The following is a 20,600-nucleotide window of genomic DNA, read 5'->3' on the forward strand; positions in this document are numbered from 1 at the left end:
TCTAAGGCGCTCTATGGACTTAAGCAAGCCCCAAGAGCATGGTATGAATGCCTTAGAGACTTTCTAATTGTTAATGCTTTCAAGGTTGGGAAAGCCGATCCAACTCTTTTTACTAAGACATGTGATGGTGATTTGTTTGTGTGCCAAATTTATGTCGATGACATAATATTTGGTTCTACTAACCAAAAGTCTTGTGAAGAGTTTAGCAGGGTGATGACGCAGAAATTCGAGATGTCGATGATGGGCGAGTTGAACTACTTCCTTGGGTTCCAAGTGAAGCAACTCAAGGATGGCACCTTCATCTCCCAAACGAAGTACACGCAAGATCTGCTAAAGCGGTTTGGGATGAAGGACGCCAAGCCCGCAAAGACTCCGATGGGAACCGACGGACACATCGACCTCAACAAAGGAGGTAAGTCCGTTGATCAAAAAGCATACCGGTCAATGATAGGGTCTTTACTTTATTTATGTGCTAGTAGACCGGATATTATGCTTAGCGTATGCATGTGTGCTAGATTTCAATCCGATCCTAAGGAGTGTCACTTAGTGGCGGTAAAGGGAATTCTAAGATATTTGGTTGCTACGCCTTGCTTCGGGCTCTGGTATCCAAAAGGGTCTACCTTTGATTTGGTTGGATACTCAGATTCCGACTATGCTGGATGTAAGGTCGATAGGAAGAGTACATCAGGGACGTGCCAATTCTTAGGAAGGTCCCTGGTGTCATGGAATTCTAAGAAACAAACCTCTGTTGCCCTATCCACCGCTGAGGCCGAGTATGTTGCCGCAGGACAGTGTTGCGCGCAACTACTTTGGATGAGGCAAACTCTCCGGGACTTTGGATACAATCTGAGCAAAGTCCCACTCCTATGTGATAATGAGAGTGCTATCCGCATGGCGGAAAATCCTATTGAACACAGCCGCACAAAGCACATAGACATCCTGCATCACTTTTTGAGAGACCACCAGCAAAAGGGAGATATCGAAGTGTTTCATGTTAGCACCGAGAACCAGCTAGCCGATATCTTTACCAAGCCTCTAGATGAGAAGACCTTTTGCAGGTTGCGTAGTGAGCTTAATGTCTTAGATTCGCGGAACTTGGATTGAATTGTAGCATACATGTGTTTATGCCTTTGATCATGTTCATTCTGCATTTTATTGCTTATTGTGGTGCTCAAGTTGTACAAACACTCCCTGGACCTCACAAGTCCGTTGCAACGTGATGCACAGTTTTAGGGGGAGATGTGTTACAACTTGACCCTTTGAGACTAACCATATGCTTGAGTTTGCTTGTTTTAGTCTCAAAGGAGAATTAAAAGGGAAAAGGTGGACTTGGACCATGAAAGACTTCCACTGCACTCTGATGAGAGGGTAACTTACTCCAAGTTCATCTCATGTACTCTTATTGCCTTTGTATTCTTATTGAAGATTTTGGTGAGGCAATGGGGTTAAAGGGCCAAGATTAATCCCGTTTTGGTGCTTGATGCCAAAGGGGGAGAAAATAAAGGCCAAAGCAATAAATGGATCAGCTACCACTTGAGAGATTTTGAAAATAGTAGAATAGAGCTTTTTGGTTTGTCAAAACTCTTTTTTTGTCTCTCTTGTCAAAAGTTGGCTTTTTGTGGGGAGAAGTGTTGATCATGGGGTTTTTGAAATCTTTGATCAATCTCTTTTGGAATGACTCTCTTTATGCTTCAACATGTGTGTTTGACTTAGAGATAGAGATTTGAGTTTGATTTGCAAAAACAAACCAAGTGGTGGCAAAGGATGATCCATATATGCCAAAATTGAATCAAAATCAATTTGAGTTTTATTTGAAGTGATTTTGCACTTGTTCTAGTTGCTTTATGTTGTGTTGGCATAAATCACCAAAAAGGGGGAGATTGAAAGGGAAATGTGCCCTTGGGCCATTTCTAAGTATTTTGGTGATTGAGTGCCAACTCAAGTGCTTAAATGTGAATTTATGCCATGGATGAATAAAGTGCAAATCAAGAGCAAAGGTATGTTTCTAAGTCTTAGTACATTGGTTTTGTGTACTAATATACTTGCCTAAGTATTGGAAACAGGAAGAAAAAGAAAAGAAAAGAGTTGGCTGTGTACAGCCGAGGGGCTGTTTCGGTCTGAGGCACCGGACTGTCCGGTGGTGCACCGGACAGTGTCCGGTGCGCCAGGCTGCCTCGGCCGAAGTATCCGCTCTCGGGAATTCGCCGACGGCGTACGACTAAAATTCACCGGACTGTCCGGTGTGCACCGGACTGTCCGGTGAGCCAACGGTCGGCTGGGCCAACGGTCGGCCGCGGAACCCGCGCGCGACACGTGGCCGAGGCAACGGTCGGAAGGGGGCACCGGACTGTCCGGTGTGCACCGGACATGTCCGGTGCGCCAACGGCTCCCAGATCTGCAACGGTCGACTGCGCTGTTTAAGGAAGGAAATCGGGCACCGGACTGTCCGGTGCACCCGACGACAGAAGGCAAGGATGGCCTTCCAGATTTATTCTCAACGGCTCCTAGCTGCCTTGGGGCTATAAAAGGGACCCCTAGGCGCATGGAGGAGAACACCAAGCATTCCTACAACATTCCTAAGCACCAAGACATCGCTCTCGCGCATTTGTTTCATTGTGATAGCATATAGAGCTCTTGTGGAGTTGTGAACTCTTTGAGTGGTGTTGTGAGCTCTTGTTGCGACTTGTGTGCGTGTTGTTGCTCTGATCTTTTGAAGTCTTGTGTGCGTTGCTCATTCCCCCTTTGCTCTGTGTTTCTTTGTGAACTTCAATTGTAAGGGCGAGAGGCTCCAAGTTGTGGAGATTCCTCGCAAACGGGATTGAGAAAAAGCAAGCAAAACACCGTGGTATTCAAGTGGGTCTTTGGACCGCTTGAGAGGGGTTGATTGCAACCCTCGTCCGTTGGGACGCCACAACGTGGAGTAGGCAAGCGTTGGTCTTGGCCGAACCACGGGATAAACCACTGTGTCACCTCTGTGATTGATCTCTTGTGGTATTGTGTTTTGTTGAGACTCCTATCTAGCCACTTGGCATTTATTGTGCTAACACTTAACAAGTTTTTGTGGCTATAAGTTCAAGTTATTAGGATCACCTATTCACCCCCCCTTCTAGGTGCTCTCAGCTGTTAGACCTGGATTTCTACCTCCATACCGTAGCACAAGATATCATCTAAGAGAATTTGGTGGAGGAAATCATCCACTCAATCCAAGAGAACTCTTCAATCTAAGGCATTCTTCCCTCCGAGTAACAATTGAGAGAGCTTTCGGTGCCTTGAAGAATAGATTCAAGATTCTATACAACAAGCCTTTTCATCCATATCCGACACAAGTTAAGCTTGTGTTAGCATGCACCATCCTTCACAACTGGATTCTTAGATATGGGCTCGATTCACATTTTCCTTCGGAAAACACTTGGGCTCCAAACATTGCCAATGTGGAAGGTGCCATTGATGCAGTTCATGATAACCAAACTTGGACCCAACAAAGAGATGCTATATCAACTCAAATGTGGCAGCATAGGGGGTCTAGCCGTGTGTAATTTCTCTGTGGTTTTCTTCTAAGAAACATTGTACTCTGCAGTGATGTTTTTTGTTATCAGCCTTACAATCTGAGAAACATTGTACTCTGCAGTGATGTTTTTTGTGGAACTTAATTATTTTTATATGCTGAGAGAAATTGTGATCTGCAGTGATGTTTTATGTTTGTTGTCTTGAAACTGTATCATTTTTTATATGCTGGGAGAAATTGTGATCTGCAGTGATGTTTTTTTGTACTTTCTGCTTTGAAGCTTAATTATTTTTTATATGCTGAGAAAACTGGTCCTATGCTATGATGCCATTTCATTACCTCTTCTTATGTCTTATCAATTGTATATAGACTATGGAAGTTGAGCAAGTTGCTGCTGGTAGTACCTCAAGGACTGCCATGCGCTGGACCCCTGTGATGTCAGCCTATATCCTGAGGAAGTTTGCAGACTTGGTGTAACACCCTAAAGTTCAATCTTGTGAAGACAAGAAAAATTCTCAAAGATTTTAAATCAAAACACCTTTCCTTAAAGATAATCATAATTTAGAAGTTTCCACTCATGAATATGTTAAAAATACATAATTAAAGATACTTAGATGATCTAAATTGCCTTTGGATTGGGATATATAAAAGAATTAAGATTAAACTATTTCTTAGTCTACAATATGAATTTGATTTCCCTAGAAGTAATAAGGTAGGGATTATTCTACTATATGATTAAAAGCTTGTCTAAAAGAACTAAAATAAATAAAGAAATATATAAAATATGTTTTTGCGCATTATGCTGAAGTTCTATATGTGTATCCAAATTAAGTGTTTGAACTTTAAACTTGTGTTGATTTGAAATTTAAATGGAAAGGAAAATAGAAAATAAGAAATAAAAGAAGGGAAGAACTAAGAAAAATACTACATAAAATAGAATAAAAATCAGAATAAACACCCTTCACACTTATATAAATAAATTATACCTTTCAAACTGAGGACAAGATATTCACAAAGTTTAAACTCAAACTTGAATTCAAATTGGATTTGAAATTAGAGAAAAGAAAATACAAAATAAAAAGAAAAAGAATAAAAACCCTAACTGGGCCGGCTACCTAGAATTCGGCCCACCTAAGGATTCCTTACACGCGCGCAGCCCACTCCAAAACATGGCGCCGACATGTGGGTCCCCCGTGCAGCCTCTCACGCGCTCGCCTGCGTTTTCCCTCTCTCTCGCTGACGACGCGGGGCCCTCACGTCTGCCTCTCCCTCACGCGCGCTCGCCTGCGCTCGGACTCACTGCTCCGCGGGGCCCGCATGTCAGTCCGTTCTTCTTCGTCTTAACAAACCCGCGCGTGTTCGTCGCCGCGCGCGGCGTGGTCGCTGGGGCCGTCCCAACCACCGGCCGTGATTCCCTCGCGCTAGTGGATAAAAGGGGGATCCCTCGACCTCGCTCTCCATGCTCGTATCACCGCGGAATTTCCCAGCCACCATCACCGTTTCTCGCCGAGAGAGAGAGATCGAAAGAGAGAGTTGTGAGATCCGCCGCCACCGGTGATTCCCCTCCTTGACGACGCCCGGGGATCCATCTTGTGGTCGTGGGGGATCGCCTGCATTCACCGCGCGTGTTGGTGGCCGTCCCGTGCCTGTTGGTGAGCTGGGGCTCCGTGAATCGCTCGTCGGAGCTGGGGCACCGTCGCGCGTCCGCCTTCTTCCGTGGGCAGAGTCGACGCCGCATAAAACCAAGGTAAAAAGCCCACCATCGGATTTCCCTTAACCCCCTCTACGTGTAACACCAAGGAATCGAGAACTTAGCATCTGGGCAAGAAGTTGGGAAACTCCGGCCATGGCGCGCCGCCGCGGTGACCCCCGCGTGGCTACCGGAGTTGGGCCAGGTTAGGGGAGATGGGTATCGGCCGTCCGATCTGTTCTGGACGGCTAGGATTAGATCGCTCCTTACCCCTTCGCGGTAATTAAAACGGGCGCGTAGATTTGGCATCGGACGGATCTGAGCTAAGGGGGGGACGTGGCGCTCTGTGGATCACAGGATCGTGATCCGAGCGTAGGCGGAATGCGTAGCTGGTTATAAAATCTCGGCCGTCGGTTGTAATCTGAACGGCTCAGCCTATCCGATACCCTTTCGCGCTGGTGCTTTTGTTAAAGAGCCCTCGGGGTTTTGTGGAATCAACCCGCCGTCCTGTGCGGGTGTAGTTTGTGCCTTGGGGATTCTTACCCCGAGCCCCCTGGGTTTCTCTGGAATTGAGGCCCAGTCCAGTGAGCATTTAAATTGAATAAATAAAATAGAAAATAGATTTTTAATATGAAAATAATTGCTAGAACTTAGATAATTCATAGAAAATTCATTTTAGCTCCAAATTGAGTCATTCCAATTCCTAAAATTTTGTAATAATATTCTCTATCATTTAGAATCACTGTTTTGACATGAACTCTGTTAGAAAATAAATTTATCATGTAATCCTATTATAATCACCTTAAATCTTAGGAAATTCATAACTTGAATTCTATAACTCAAAAATTAATAATTCTTTTTCCTGTGATCTTATTTTAATATGTATATTATTAATGTGTATTTTGTTCTTATGTTTGGTGTAATGTTAATTTTGCCTATACCATGTTTGTTTGAATTGCTACGACTAGCAGTGAGGTCACGTGCCATCTGAAGATCATCCTGGTACCTGGATTCTCAAGGCCCAGGCAAGTTGTGCCCTTGATCACTTCTTTTTACCCACTCATGTTCTGATTAATCATAATGATCTGCATAGGTTAATTTTGATGGGACCCAACAGGTTACCTAGTTTGATTATCTTTATACCTTGTTCACCACTGAACTTTCTGGGTAGTACTTGCTAGTGCTATATGTGGTTTTGGGTATGGAGATACACTATCCATGGTTACATTTTTGTTATCAGTTGTTATTTATTGTTCATGTTGAGATCATTATGTTAATTGGAACATGGAGAACCACCCGGGAAAACAGTGCTACCACAGGGGTTTAATGGGACGCCCTTGGCTGATTAATTAGGAAAGCTAGTGGAAGACTACCTTACCCGAAAGGGGCAAGGGCAGTAGGGGAGAGGTCAGTGCGGGGAGGCCCTCGGGAGGATTTTGCTGCGATGGCGGTCCTGCAAGGGATTCCTGTACTGGATCTTCCTATAAACTGTAGCGGGTTTTCGGAAGCTAGTGGAACTTTGTAAAGGCCTCGTAGTGGATCCCTAGCCATTCACCTCGGAAGTGTCTAAGGGCCTTGCAAACCCTGGCGACATGGGATACACGACTTGTGGGTAAAGATGCGCAACCTCTGCAGAGTGTAAAACTGGTATACTAGCCGTGCTCACGGTCATGAGCGGCTCGGACACTCACATGATTAAATTATGGAACTAAATTCAATTTGTCATATGCATTGCATCGCAGGTGAAGTTGTTACTTTGGTTCTACTATTTAACTGGGTTGGTATTTACTTATACTTAGTAACTGCTAATAAAATTTTGACCAACTTTAAAAGCAATGCTCAGCTCTAACCATCTTCTTTGGTAAGCCTTACACTTCACGTGAGCTCCCACCTTTGGCGAGTTCATGCACATTATTCCCCACAACTTGCTGAGCGATGAACGTATGTGAGCTCACTCTTGCTGTCTCACATACACCACAGGTCAAGACCAGGTACTGCAGGATGATGCTCATGGAGGATGCTGCGATGTGTTCGTGAGTGGTCTAGGCCGTCGTCTCCCAGTCAACTTTGGGTTGCTGGACCGTTGTCTCCTTATAATGTAATTATTTATTTATTTTGTATAGAACTCCTATTATATAGTAAAGATGTGACATTCGATCCTGTGCCATGATTCATCATATGTGTGAGACTTGGTCCCAGCACACCTGGTGATTATGTTTACGCCCGGGCTTTGGACCCCTAAAACCCGGGTGTTACACTTGGTTGGGCAAGGAGTAAAAACGGATAAAGGGTTCAAGGAGGTCCATGTCAACTCTGTTGCCAAGGCACTGACTGAATTCAGTGGCCAAGAAGTCACAGGCACCCAAGTCTACAATCATTTGAGGAAGTGGCATAAAAAATGGATCAGGGTTTGTAGGCTCAAGGACCTAAGCGGTGCTCATTGGGATGAGAATACATTCACAATCATCCTTGATGATGAACACCTGCTGGGCCATACAAAAGACAACCCAAAGGATGCTGAATTCCTCAATGTGCCAATTGAAAACTATGTGCAGATGCAAATTATATTTGGAGCTGGGCAGGCTACTGGCAAGTATGCCATGGTCTCAAATGAGCCCCTTGGCACCATCTCGGATATCACTGAAGGTGCTGGTGCATCTGAAGAACCATGTCTTGTTGGTACTGGTGCTACTGCCTCTGGTTCTGCTGGTGCCAGCCCTTCTCATAGTGGTGCTGGTGCTGGTAGTTCCTATGGATCAAATGGAAAGAAAAGGAGACTTAGTGATGAAGAGCTTGGGATTATGACAGGACTTACTGGAGCTGTGAACAAATTGGCTGAAGCTATCCAAGCACCTGTTGTAGTCCAGACCACAGATGTCCACCCTGATCTATATCAAATTTGCATGAGTATTCCAGGTTTCACTGATGAGGAGTTGATGACTTGCCTTACCTACCTATTGGACAACAAAAGGCAAGGTGATGGCTTTGTGAAGATGGAGCCTAAACACCGTGTGCTTTGGCTAAGGCAGCACCTTGCAAAGATTTGAGCAGACCAGTCCTATGTCTATGATGCCTAATACCTTGCTCGATGCGTAGTACTTTGATATACGCCTAATACTTTGCTCTATGCCTATGACACTAAATCTGGAACTGTGGATGATAATTAATAATTCTGAGACTTTTCTACCGGTCTGTGATGATTTTATATTGAACTGTTGCCTTTACTTGCCTATGATGATATGTTTTATAATGATGATCAATCAAAGGAGTATGACTTGTTGCTTTGTTTTCCTTGCTCATTTTGTGAATTTTGCCTATGATGAAATATGTTTGACTGATGACCATTCATGGGAGGTTGACTTACTGCTTTTGTTTTCCTTGCTCTTGGTTTTATTTTGGGTCAGACAACCAAACATAATCTATCCTTTAATCTGATTTCTCCATCTGCCCTATGTTTTCCCATGTATGGTCAAATGAGGTGTTTATTCATACAAATCTGAGGCAATTGATTGTATTTACTCTCATGGGTTGATCAAGTGATTGTAATTGATAATAATTTCTGAGGCAAATTACTTCATGAGTTTCTGTTTATGTTTGTTGGTCTGCATACTCTCATGATTTTTGAGGCAATTTTGTTTCTGTCACAAACTGGATATGCATGAGAAAGTGGATCTGGATATGGAATCACAAATGGTTGGTCTGCCAACAGTATCTATTTATGTTTACAGTTTCTTGTAAATCCTCCATTTATACCTATGTTTACAGTTTCTGTTTATAGTTCAAGAAATTGTTGCTGATTGGATGATTGCATATTAGTTCAATTTATGGGTCAAAATCATATTTTTAGTTCAAATCTGCTGTAATTTGTTTAAAGGAGAACAAAACAATGTGTCATATGGGCCTGATTCATTGTAAAGGAGGTTTCTGTCAGTTTCTGTTTATGTTTGTTGGTCTGCCAACAAATTGTTTATGTTGCTACTATAGTTCATATGATTGTAATTCAAATGATTGGAACAACCTGGGCAGTGGTGTTTCTGTTTCTGTTTACTTCAAACGCCCTGTTTATTGAAACAACCTGGGCAGTGGTGTTTCTGTTGATCAAGTGTTTCTGTTTACTGGGTCACTGCAAGGCATCCGTGGATATCCTTTTTCTGTTACTATCATACACAGAAACAACCTGGGCAGAAGTATACATCAACTTGAAACAGCTAGTGTTTCACTTCAAACGCCTGCAAACAGAGAACCAAATTTGCCTGTTTATATTTATTCGTCTGGTATTCGTCTGATGTTCATATGATTGTTATTCGTCTGTTTATTCGTCTAGTATTCGTCTGTTTATTCGTCTGGTATTCGTCTGGTATCATACCTTAACTTCAAATAGCTGGTGTTCGTCTGGTATTTGAAGATGGAAACAGTCTGTAGGGGATAGGCAAGATGTACCATATTTGTCTGTTTTTGTTTATTCAAATACTATAGTTCATATGATTGTAATTCAAATGATTGTAAATCATATTTAGATGATTGCAATTAGTTCATTTTATGGGTCAAAATCATATTTTTAGTTCAAATCTGTTGTAATTTGTTTAATAGCGTTTAAAATTTTGAAATTTGGCGGGAGCTTCATTTTACATGTGAAAACTGTCGGCAACCCAATTGGGCCAAGCAAAAAAAAAGAGAACCAAACAATGTATAATATGGGTCTGGTTCATTTTGACCAGGCAACCAAACATTGTTTGTTGGCTCTTTATATGCGGGCTCCCCTGAGCCTGGTCCTCTGACTGGGCCAGGCTCAGGCTGGGCCAGGCAACCAAACACATCCGACGACGACTCCCTAACCGTGTCAGCACGGGGAAAAATATCTGAAGGCGCGCGGTTGCGACGCGGAGCGAGTGGTGGCCTGGACGCCTGGTGTGCGCTATTTTCCCCCGCGCGCGCGTCCCAACTCCAGGAGCTCTCGATGGTGCCCGCGGCCGCGGCTGTCGCAGCGGCGAGCCCGGCAGCGCTCCCTCGTTCAACGTCCCCAAGGGGCAGACGTCCCAGGGCCCGTGCCTGCTCGTTTCGGTGCGCTGGGCCGAGCGCACGCTCCTCAGCACTTGTGTCCTCCTATGTAAGTCAGGTGCAGGTGCAGCACAAACTCCAAGCTTATCCACTCTTATCTTTCCAGCTCGCGCTCGTGCTCTGTAAGACTAGACTATCAGAATTTGATTTGGCAAATCGTTCGTTGTACCAACTAGCTAGACGCTAGTTAGTGCCACTAGTGCAGTGCGCTCTGACGTGACGATTTCAGTTCACGTGCAGAAGTCGGGTTCCGCCGGCCATGGCCATCCCCGGATTCGGCAGCTGCGCGGACGGCCGGACTGCAGCCGGCAGGCGGAAGTGATGGGCAGCACCGTCGACGACGACGAGGCGTGCGAGCTGGTGAGCGGCTCGGACCTCGTCATCGGCGAGGGAGACGACAGCGTCAGCGCGTACCTTTTCAAGGCCGTCAAGAACAACAATGGCACCGGCATCCTCCTGCTCTCCGACATCTTCGGCTTCCAGGACTCCGCCACGCGGGACTTCGCCTACCGCGTCGCCTGCAATGGCTACAAGTACTGAACATTGTGTAGGAGCATATACTCACTTGCATTGCATTGCATCCAAGTCTAATTCTCTCGGTTCGACGATCCGCGCCTTGATGTCCGTGTGCGCAGTGTCCTAGTTCCGGACTTGTTCCGTGGGAACCCGTGGAAGCTGAACGTCCCGTTCGACGGCGACAGCTTCGAGCGGTGGCGGGCGGGGCAGGCCCCGGGCCGGGTGTCCGGCGACATCGACGCGTGCACGAGGTGGCTGGTGGACGAGTTCAAGGCCGCGGGGGTGTCCAAGAAGCTGGGCGTGATCGGGTTCTGCTACGGCGGCGGGCGCCTCGTGGAGACGCTGGCGCGCGACGCCGAGAGCTGCTTCAGCGCGGGGGTCTGCTTCTACGGGTCCCGGATGGACGCGTCCCTGGGCGACCGCGTCGCGGCGCCCGTCCTGTTCGTGTGCGGCGACGGCGACCCGCTGTGCCCCGTGGAGACGGTGCGGGAGCTGGAGGGGCGCGCGAGAGGCGCCCGGGCGGCGGTGTACGCCGGCAGGGGCCACGGGTTCGCGCACCGGCCGCAGTCGGTGGAGGAGGACGGCGACGCCGAGGACGCGTTCAACGCGATGCGGGGGTGGCTGCACGACCACCTGCTCGCCTGATCGGACGATCAGACGCTGTACACGGGTTTGGGTGTTTTGTACATACGTACTAATATGTTATTTGACCAAGTCTCCTGGTCATCCTATAATAAAGAGCAAAATCCACCATTAAAAAAATAAACCGAGAGTTATAGCATTATAAGTAACAGAATGAACGTGGTTATAGAGATGTAACAATCTAACTTCGTCTCAATATATGCTGGCACCATCTATGAAAGAGGTTTGGTATACGTTCACCATATTTACTTCTGGTGTCTAGAATATACAAATTCGAATAGATTAAACAAAGATTTCGCTATACCACTCACAAAGCATCTATATAGAAGATGGATATAAATGATGTTGCTTGATACTTCGTGAGCGGTATTGTCTCTATTTACTTCTGATTCCAACGTCCAGACCGATCGGTCGGCAAGGCAACCGAGCCTACCGATGCTACCACCAACTCGGTCAGTGGAACCGGCCTAATTATATCTATTAGCCGCTAATAAATCCAAACAAAAGTTTCCTAGCTTGTTGAGAAAACAAAACTTAATTTGCCATCGAAGGAATTTGCTGGAGCTGGTGCTCTCAGCTTTCCTACAGTTGGCTGCATACATATAATCGGTTACAAATTCGCTCTCTCAGTCAATAATGGAACTGGTTGGAATATGTCTTTATTCCAAACTTCCAGCTCCTCAGCATTAGCCAGCTTAAATAAACCCCACATGATTTGTTGTCACCTGTCAGCATCAGGGGCGATCCACAGATTCCTGGTTCCAGCCTTGTTTTATGCCTGGCCTAGACCGATCATCGCCCAATCTTGCTTTATTAGGATTTGGGAGCTGGGAGTTTGCTCTACCATTTCGTTCCGAGGCTTCCACTGCCTGACCTGTAGATCAATCATCTGATCCGATTATTATTATTGGAAATGACCATCCGTTTGGAGCCGAGAGCGAGCATCCGTTCATTCATTGGCAACGCGACGGCACTTTCCTGTGTGTAACTGGAAATTTGGACGATCTCTGATAAAGCAACGCTGTATTCGATTTGCCATTCCTGCTTCGTGAGCGGAGACTTCCAAGGTCAGTGTTCATTGACGCCTGTGGATGTGTGTGTATTTGCCGGTGATTAAGAAAAAAGGCTAAGAGCTGACGGAATCTTGTTCTTTTTTTTTACTTCTTTTGTATGGAAAAAGAAATCTGCAGTAGGGGGACACAACGCCGCGGCTTGCTATTGCGGATCCAATGTCAGTTACTGCTAGTACGTACGTACTTTGAATAATAATGAACAGCTTGTCATTGGATTCTCAGTGACAGTATTTGTTTTCGCGTCTCTTGAAGCGACGAGGATGCATCATGCATAGGCCAGATCCACGATTGACGATACTCAACACTGCAAGTTCCATCGACAAATCATCTCAAATTCCGTTGCTGCCGTTGCTTGGTCCTTGTCTAGTCTCTATCCATGGTTTAAGATTTCATTGGATACCGATGACACATGACAGTAGTTAAACCCAAGAATATTGCGTGGTGACCATGCACCACCAATCGGCTACAATTTCTGAAAAAATACTTATATCACTTATCTAGTTATCTGGCCATATAGCAAGGGTCCCTGTCAACAAATAAATATAATGGAGTCCTGTACACCAAGTAATTAAAACTCAACTTTGTTTCAGCATCATTTGGGAGGTGTTTAGTTACACTCCTAAATTTTAGAGACTAAACTTTAGCCTCTAAAATTTCTATTTGGAAGGCCTCATCTAATCAAGTTTATGGACTATAATTAACTAAACTTTAGTCATTAAAATTTAGGAGGTAGAACCAAACCCTCTTAGACAGTTAGACTCTTCCCAACCATTCCCTCTCCCAAATCATACATTTATACTTGCTATTCATATTTAAATACCTCCTTCTCAACTATTCTTTTCTCTATTTCACATCCACTCCAACTATTTCCTTTATTCAACTCACCTTATCCTTTAACTGAGCTATTTGTCTTTTATACATGAGTTTTTGGAGTTTTAAATAATAATAATATATTTGTTATCCTAAAATACATATTATTATCTGTTAATTATACTAGAAATATATTAATTTTACTGTTAAATAGGCTGATTAGCGGAAGGGGAGATTAGAGCTCCCCGTTGCGCGGGGGATATGAGGCGCCCCCTTGCATACAGTGCCCCCGAGGGGAGGCATTGGAGGCCATCTCACCCTTTTCGTACACGGAGCCGAAGGAGAGGGCGCGTTCCGGTGAGCCGTTGGACTGGACGTCGATACATTTCAGCATTTTGTCTGTGAAGTTACTTATTAAAAAAAATACGGTAACAAATAATCCTCGAAAATTTTGTCTTGCAGACTGTTATGCATAAAAGTTATAAGTATAAGGCTGGCTCCAACAAGACCCTCTAAAGGGTCCTGTACCCTAAATTTAGAGGACGAGGACGTTCTCTACTCCCTCCAGCAACGTCCTCTAAACGGTCCTCTAAATTTAGAGAACGCTGCTGGATCCTCTATATGTAGAGTTTTTCTAAACGGTTCTCTATCTATTTGAATACTTTAAACAACCGGTTTAATAAAACTAAAATATGTACAATACATTTGAGAGTATGACAAATACGTATGTACAAAAATTAAAAAATTAAAAATGTGTTTAATATAGGTATTTACATATAGAGGGCGTGATTTAGAGAACGTTGTTGGAGAGAAAGTGGATATAGGAGATGGAATGTTTTAAAGAAGACTGTAAAGGACGGATATAGAAGATGTATATAGAGGACGTTGCTGGAGACAGTCTAAAAGCATCTCCAACAAGGAACTCTAAACATAGTCATAAAAATTAAAATAGAACCATTTTTAAGTGTTTAGAGGCTTAAAAAGAATTTTTAATCCACCATTTAGGCTTTAAGTAATACTATTTAAAAAATAAATCACATTGTTAGGAAATAAACAGCTGGAGATTAAGAGGAAACCAGGATGAGCTCCAATATATGGGGTACTATATTTATGATCGAGAGACTGAACCCTACACGATACTTCAAGAATAAGATACAACAATGATACAATGTGATACAATAGGTGTGTCTAAAACTTGTGCCTCGGTATATTTATTGTACAATCAGAATACTCAATCAATTCAGTCCACTAATCAATTATGTTTTCTATCTCGAGCATGTAGCCAAGAGGTGTGTCTTAGTCAATAGACATGTCTTGCATTTTTATACTCACCTCTAGACACATCCGAAAACATTGCTCAGGACACCACTATACATGCCGTAATCTGAGGGTTATCGTCCATCTTTTAAATGATTGGAGCCCTTACTATCAATTAGGGCATGTATAGTGAGTGTCTTGAGTCAGGAATAAAAGCGGGCTGGTCATTAGTAGCGAGCTGAAAGCGGTTGTCTATGGACTTCGAGACAGGCTCTCTAAGAGAGGTGGATCCATTATTAAATCTACGACTTATATCATTATATGAGCAAGTTTTTAATTGACTATATATATAGTTTATGTATTAGGAGCCTTGGGCTCTCTCTAACTAGAGAAAGCCCTGACCCTCACCCGACCAGCCCACAACATGTTTTAGATGCACCGTCTGATCCATTCAATATGACGTCAACAGACTTTTATGCTTTGCTGTACACAAGTTTACGCTTATTTTGTCATACTGTCTGAAACCGCCTCATGTACTACCGTATAAAACCGATCGTGACGACTGCTTTGCACGAGAGGACTAGGGTTTCAGCGGCGGCGGTTGCACGAGACGTGAGCGAGTGCGGGGAAGCAGGCACGACGACGGCGGATGGGCGTGCTGTGAATCTCTGACCACTGGCTTGGTCGCGGACGCCTCCTCGCGAAGACGCGGGCATGGCGGTATGGGACCTTCCCACCGACCATCTCCTTAGGCTTCACCTCCACCGCCGCCGCTGCCACTGCCGAGCCCCATTCCCCAATCCGAAGCATCTCAAACCACCGCTTTGCCTAGATCCAGATCCACCCAGCGCAGCGTGGCCGTGGCAACCAAATCTCACCGCAGAATAATGGCCTCTGTGGTTGCCGCGCCGCCACCGTACTAGCCGGAGTTCACGCCCGTCGCGCCTCCGCCTCCTCACCGCAGCCGCACTGTCTGTTTGCACTAGCCGCACCTGTGTCCCGTCCGTCTCTGCGATGGTCGCCGTTGCCGCCGCTCCAGCATCTGTGGCGCCGTCCCCTGCGCCCAAGGCCAGCGACAGCAGGAAGGCGGTGGTGCCCGTGGATGCGTCGGAGCTGGAGAAGCACGTGCTGGCGGTGGACGATAGCTCCGTGGACTGCGCCGTGATCGCTAGGATCCTGCGCGGCTCTAGGTATAGGGTGACCGCGGTGGAGTCGGCGACACGCGCGCTGGGCCTGCTCCCCGACGTCAGCATGATCATCACCGACTACTGGATGCCCTGGATGACCGGGTATGAGCTGCTCAAGCGCGTCAAGGAGTCAGCGGTGCTCAGGGGCATCCCCGTCGTCATCATGTTGTTGGAGAACGTGCCCACCCGCATCACCCGCTTCCTGGAGGAGTTCGACCCGCGCCTCGCCGAGGTCTTGACCCCTTCCTCGAGAATCTCATAAAAATGCCTCGTGGCGCAACAAGGCATACTCCAAGCTCTTCATGCATGCTACTTAATTTTGATTTAGGAGATAACATTCAGGTATGTGTTTTCTTTTCCCTCACTAATAAGTACAGAGTTAGAGAAACCATTTAGGTTTGTGCATCGCTCGAAAGTCCCTACAAATGGTGCATTTCTATTCACTTGATTTCATGGCTGAATAGTATTTCTTTATAATGAAGTACTAGATAAAAATTTAGAAAGGTGATATGTTGAATACTCCCTCTATTTTTTGTTAGATAAAAATTACCAGTTCTTGACTCAATCAATGAACCAAAGCTGTCAGCGGTAACCAATTGTTTAAGCTGTGCTTCGTTAAGCAAACCTTGGTGGAGCATACGAATGTAATGACTACTGAGAGTTTCTTTCTCTGAATAATTGAGTTTTGTAATAATATTTATTTTTACTTTGAATACAGGTTGTGTTGCATTTGCAAACCAAAAGCTTCTTGGGATTCATTTAATAAGTGCCACCAATATTGAGCTTTTATTTCTTGTTTGTGTATTTAAAAAGGCTAAAATGTAATTCTCGGAAGGAATAATTCATAAACTTTTTTTCAAGTGTGTGTTTTTCTTGTATATGTGTTTTCCTTGTGACAGATTATTGGAGAGGAGCTTGAAGTTTTAACTGGAATGGAGTCGATCTGTTTATCTTAGCTCTTCAAGAACTCCAAAACATTTCTCAACTGGAAGGATTAATTCATATATAGAATTTGTTGTGGTCGTGTATGATCTACTTTATATTTTGGCATATTATGCACAAAAACAAGTGCCTTCTATGACCATCGTGATTTATACATTTTCAAACAAAATTTTGCGATACCTCTTGTTGCATTTTACGCTTCCACTAAAAAGTAAGTGCCACATTCATCGTCACAAAACAGATCGTTGATTTACGCTAAAATTGGTATTCATTTACGTTGTTTCGGATCACGTTTTACGCTTAAATCCACCTGAGCTAGAACCCGAGCACAATCGAAGCGCGCGATTTTCACGCTGTAATTTAGGCCCCATTCGTCGTTACGAAATAGATTAATGATGTACGCTAAAATTTATACCCATTTACGCTGTTTTGGTTCACGTTTTACGCTGAAATCTGACCGAGCCAGAATCCGTGCACCATCGAATGTGCGCAATTTTCACGCCGTAATTTTCGGGCCCCATTCGCTGTTATGAAACAGATCTATAATTTACGTAAATTTTGTATTCATTTACGCTATTTTGGTTCACGTTTTATGCTTAAATCCACCCGAACTAGAACTCTAGCACGATCGGAGAGCGCGTGTTTTTCGCGCCGTAATTTGAGCCTCATTCGTTGTTACGAAACAGATCGACGATTTACGCGGTAACCGTCCCACATTTGTCATGAATTTACAACACTACTTTTGTAATCTCAAACCAACACAGATCTACGCACACACTGGTCACGTATATACAATATCATAAATGGTCTTACGTCGCGATATTGCATGGTTTATGCTGTTACGTTTCATGTTCTTATGCAGTCGTAAACACTGAACAAACTTGTAAAGTCATCCCACGTAATTTGCGCGTCAGCAGATTTTTTGCATTGTTTATGCACATTATTCAATCTATTTATCCCAGTATAAATGCTGACACATGCATAGGTGAACTGGCTTCCAGATTCGTTGCATGATATATGCAAATTCTATAATTCGGTTATACCAGCATAAATGCTGACGCAATCACGCGGGTGGTTGTCTATCCGTGTCCTGGCTAGAGCTTCCCCTACTAATCGAAGTCGAGACTTCCATAACCTCATTGGTCATATTATTAAAATCCCTTTTAAACTGAATGGAGAATTGGGAGTAATAACTGCTGGAGTGTCATGGTAATGCATGCACATCGTGGGCCCCATCCCAGTCATACTAGAAACGCCTCGTGCTCCCTCAGTCCCTCCTTGCTTGGCTCACGCTTCCAGCAAGCAAGGCAGCAAGCAAAGCAAGCTGTTCTGTACAGCGCACCTGACAGCCTGCTCTGCCTCTCCTTCGCCAGAGCACCTCCTGATGCGTCACGATGCCCGATCTTTACGACGTAGGATCTATCTTTAGATAACTAGCTTCAAGAAGCCAAGATAACTTGCTGCAAGCAGCGATAACTAGTGCAACCTGACAAATAAAACTCAAAGCCAACCACCGTCTTTAACAGAAAGCCTGAATCGAGAATTCACCCAACCACACTCTCAAAGAACCAACCAACACAACCTACAATCAATCGAGGAGACCTCGAAGGGAGTTTGAGCACCACTTGGGAGCGGATGAAGTCGCCGCTTCTGCAATCCCGCGAAGGAAATCACAAGAGCAAAGGGGTAGAGATCACTCTCAATATTTGTTAGCACACAACTGAACAAAGGGGGTTCTGTTTTAGATTATCAAAAAGCTGCCTTACATCATAGATATAGGAGGTATTTATACTAGTAACAACCAGCCTTAGCGAGGTATAAACACGAAACAAAAGTATTTTCACGTGCTAATGTGAAGGAGCCTCTTCGAGAGATCTGCAGAGCTGATTTCCGTGTGGCTGTTTAACTTCTGTGGAGCCTTCAGTATTTTGACAATAACTTCTTCTAGGAATCTTCAAATGACGTGGGGCTGGATGCGTTGGAAAGCTGACTTGATAAGCTTTCTCACCATGTATAGCATGCTTAATGAAACTTCGTAGAATGATGCAGTTTAATACGAAAACTTGGTCATGAAACAGACTGTTGACCTTCTGACCAGTCAGCACTAAAGTAGCTCGGCTGCCTTCCTGGTAGATTTGATTAAGTCGGCCTTAGAAGCATTGGAAACTAGACTTCAAGAGCTTTCCAAAAAGTACTTATGGGCCTTTATAGCTTTTGAGAATCAAAAGATATGACTGTTTCTTCTGGACGGTTCTTTAGCGCTAGACTGACTCGGACATAGCTTTTCTTGTTGATTCGCCTTTGATATGTTTTGTCCTTCCTTTTTGGTGAACCTAAGTAATATCAACATACATGACTTAGGTAGCATAAAGTTCTCATTAGTGTTTAATTGAAATTCATAAAGTAGCGCGTGCACCTCTTGTTGTAGCTTCTTAGCTCGGCTACGTGTAATTGGTTCATCAAAGCCTTGGGTTGGTGATGATGTTGGTTGTACTTGAGTTGATGTAGTATGCCTTGAGGGTTGTAACGTGTTGCTTAATAGCGTGGTCGTATCATCCTCCTTCCCTTGAAAAGGAGTCGTCCTCGACTCTGAAGTGTCTTCACTTGTATATGGTAAGAGGTCAGCAACATTGAACGTGTTGCTCATGTCATATCTTGGTGGAAGATCTATCTTGTATGCATTATCATTGATCTTGGCAAGAACACAAAATGGACCATCCCCACGTGGCATCAATTTGGATTTGCGCTGCTCAGGAAAACGCTCCTTGCGCAAATGAATCCAAACCAAGTCCCCCGGTTCAAATAACACTTTCTTTATATGCTTGTTCATGCTTGTAGCCTTGCGCACTGCTTTGATCTAAATTGCTTCCTTAGTCTTCTCATGTATCTTTTTTATGTATGCAGCACGCTCAGAAGCTTCCATATTGGTTCTTTCCTGCAATAGAAGGGGGAACAAATCTATCGGAGCAATAGGTTTGAACCCATATACAATTTCGAAGGGGCATAAATTAGTTGTAGAATGTACTGCCCTGTTATAAGCAAACTCCATGTGTGGCAAACATTCCTCCCAATCCTTCAAGTTCTTCTTTACCATTGTTCGCAACAGCATTGACAATGTACGATTCACCACTTCAGTTTGTCCATCAGTTTGGGGGTGGCATGTTGTGGAGACCAAAAGTTTAGTCCCAAGCTTTTCCCACAATGTTTTCCAAAAATAGCTCACAAACTTCACATCACGGTCAGATACGATGGTCTTGGGCACTCCATGTAGCCTCAAGATTTCTCTGAAAAACAAATTGGCAACATGTGAAGCATCGTCGCTCTTGTTGCATGGGATAAAATGAGCCATTTTTGAAAATCTATCAACCACAACAAAAATAGAATCTCTCTTTTTTCGAGTCATCAGCAGTCCTAAAACAAAATCCATGCTTATGTCTTCCCAAGGAATTTTAGGAGCGGGTAAAGGAGTATATAAACCATGAGGGTTCAATTTTGACTTAGCTTTGTGACAGGTGACACAACGCTCCACAAATATGATGACGTCTCTCCTCATCTTGGGCCAACAGAAATTATCACTGAGCATTTCATAAGTCTTCTTTTGTCCAAAATGACCTGTTAGACCGCCTCCATGTGACTCCTGCAATAAAAGCAATCTAACCGAAGAATTTGGTACATAAAGTTTGTTAGCTCTAAACAAAAATCCATCATGTATATGATATTTTTCCCAACCTTTTCCATCTTTACAATAATTGTATGGTTCTGAAAATTCAGGATCATCATTATATATTTCTTTCAAATTTTCAAGACCCAAAACTTTTACATCTAGTTGATTCAACAACACATTCCTTCGAGACAAGGCATCAGCGACCACATTGTCCTTACCTTTCTTATATTTCACAATGTATGGAAATGTTTCGATA

The 20,600-nt window shown here is 44.1% G+C and overlaps 2 protein-coding genes across 4 annotated transcripts; both read left to right on the plus strand.

Annotated features, from left to right (window-relative positions):
- Positions 1 to 10,047: 10,047 nt before the first annotated feature.
- LOC100273392 (alpha/beta-Hydrolases superfamily protein) lies at positions 10,048 to 11,651 on the plus strand. Of its 3 annotated transcripts, none has more exons than NM_001147829.2 (3): positions 10,048 to 10,302; positions 10,494 to 10,786; positions 10,889 to 11,651. In NM_001147829.2, exons 1-3 carry the CDS (start codon positions 10,153 to 10,155, stop codon positions 11,412 to 11,414), a joined length of 969 nt encoding a protein of 322 aa, NP_001141301.2. In that variant the 5' UTR covers positions 10,048 to 10,152; the 3' UTR covers positions 11,415 to 11,651. The 3 variants fall into 3 exon arrangements, with proteins under 3 accessions (NP_001141301.2, XP_008654573.1, XP_008654575.1); XM_008656351.4 differs by having other exon boundaries at positions 10,062 to 10,311; positions 10,889 to 11,642; XM_008656353.4 differs by having other exon boundaries at positions 10,071 to 10,302; positions 10,483 to 10,786; positions 10,889 to 11,642.
- A 3,914-nt stretch (positions 11,652 to 15,565) lies between these two features.
- Positions 15,566 to 16,694, plus strand: LOC103637146 (two-component response regulator ORR6). Its single transcript, XM_008659401.1, has 2 exons — positions 15,566 to 15,970; positions 16,638 to 16,694. Exons 1-2 carry the CDS (start codon positions 15,566 to 15,568, stop codon positions 16,692 to 16,694), a joined length of 462 nt encoding a protein of 153 aa, XP_008657623.1.
- The last annotated feature ends 3,906 nt before the right edge of the window (positions 16,695 to 20,600 follow it).

The sequence above is a fragment of the Zea mays genome, chromosome 8 (genome assembly GCF_902167145.1).
Source record: "Zea mays cultivar B73 chromosome 8, Zm-B73-REFERENCE-NAM-5.0, whole genome shotgun sequence".
NCBI classification, from domain to species: Eukaryota; Viridiplantae; Streptophyta; class Magnoliopsida; order Poales; family Poaceae; genus Zea; species Zea mays.

Coding starts and splice junctions, on each gene's coding strand:
- LOC100273392 (XM_008656351.4), top strand. CDS start 10,153: ATGGTGCCCGCGGCCGCGGCTGTCGCAGCGGCGAGCCCGGCAGCGCTC. Junction 10,312..10,493: donor TGTCCTCCTATGTAAGTCAG/GTGCAGGTGCAG, acceptor GTTCACGTGCAG/AAGTCGGGTTCCGCCGGCCA. Junction 10,787..10,888: donor GTCGCCTGCAATGGCTACAA/GTACTGAACATT, acceptor CCGTGTGCGCAG/TGTCCTAGTTCCGGACTTGT.
- LOC103637146 (XM_008659401.1), top strand. CDS start 15,566: ATGGTCGCCGTTGCCGCCGCTCCAGCATCTGTGGCGCCGTCCCCTGCG. Junction 15,971..16,637: donor TCGACCCGCGCCTCGCCGAG/GTCTTGACCCCT, acceptor TCCTTGTGACAG/ATTATTGGAGAGGAGCTTGA.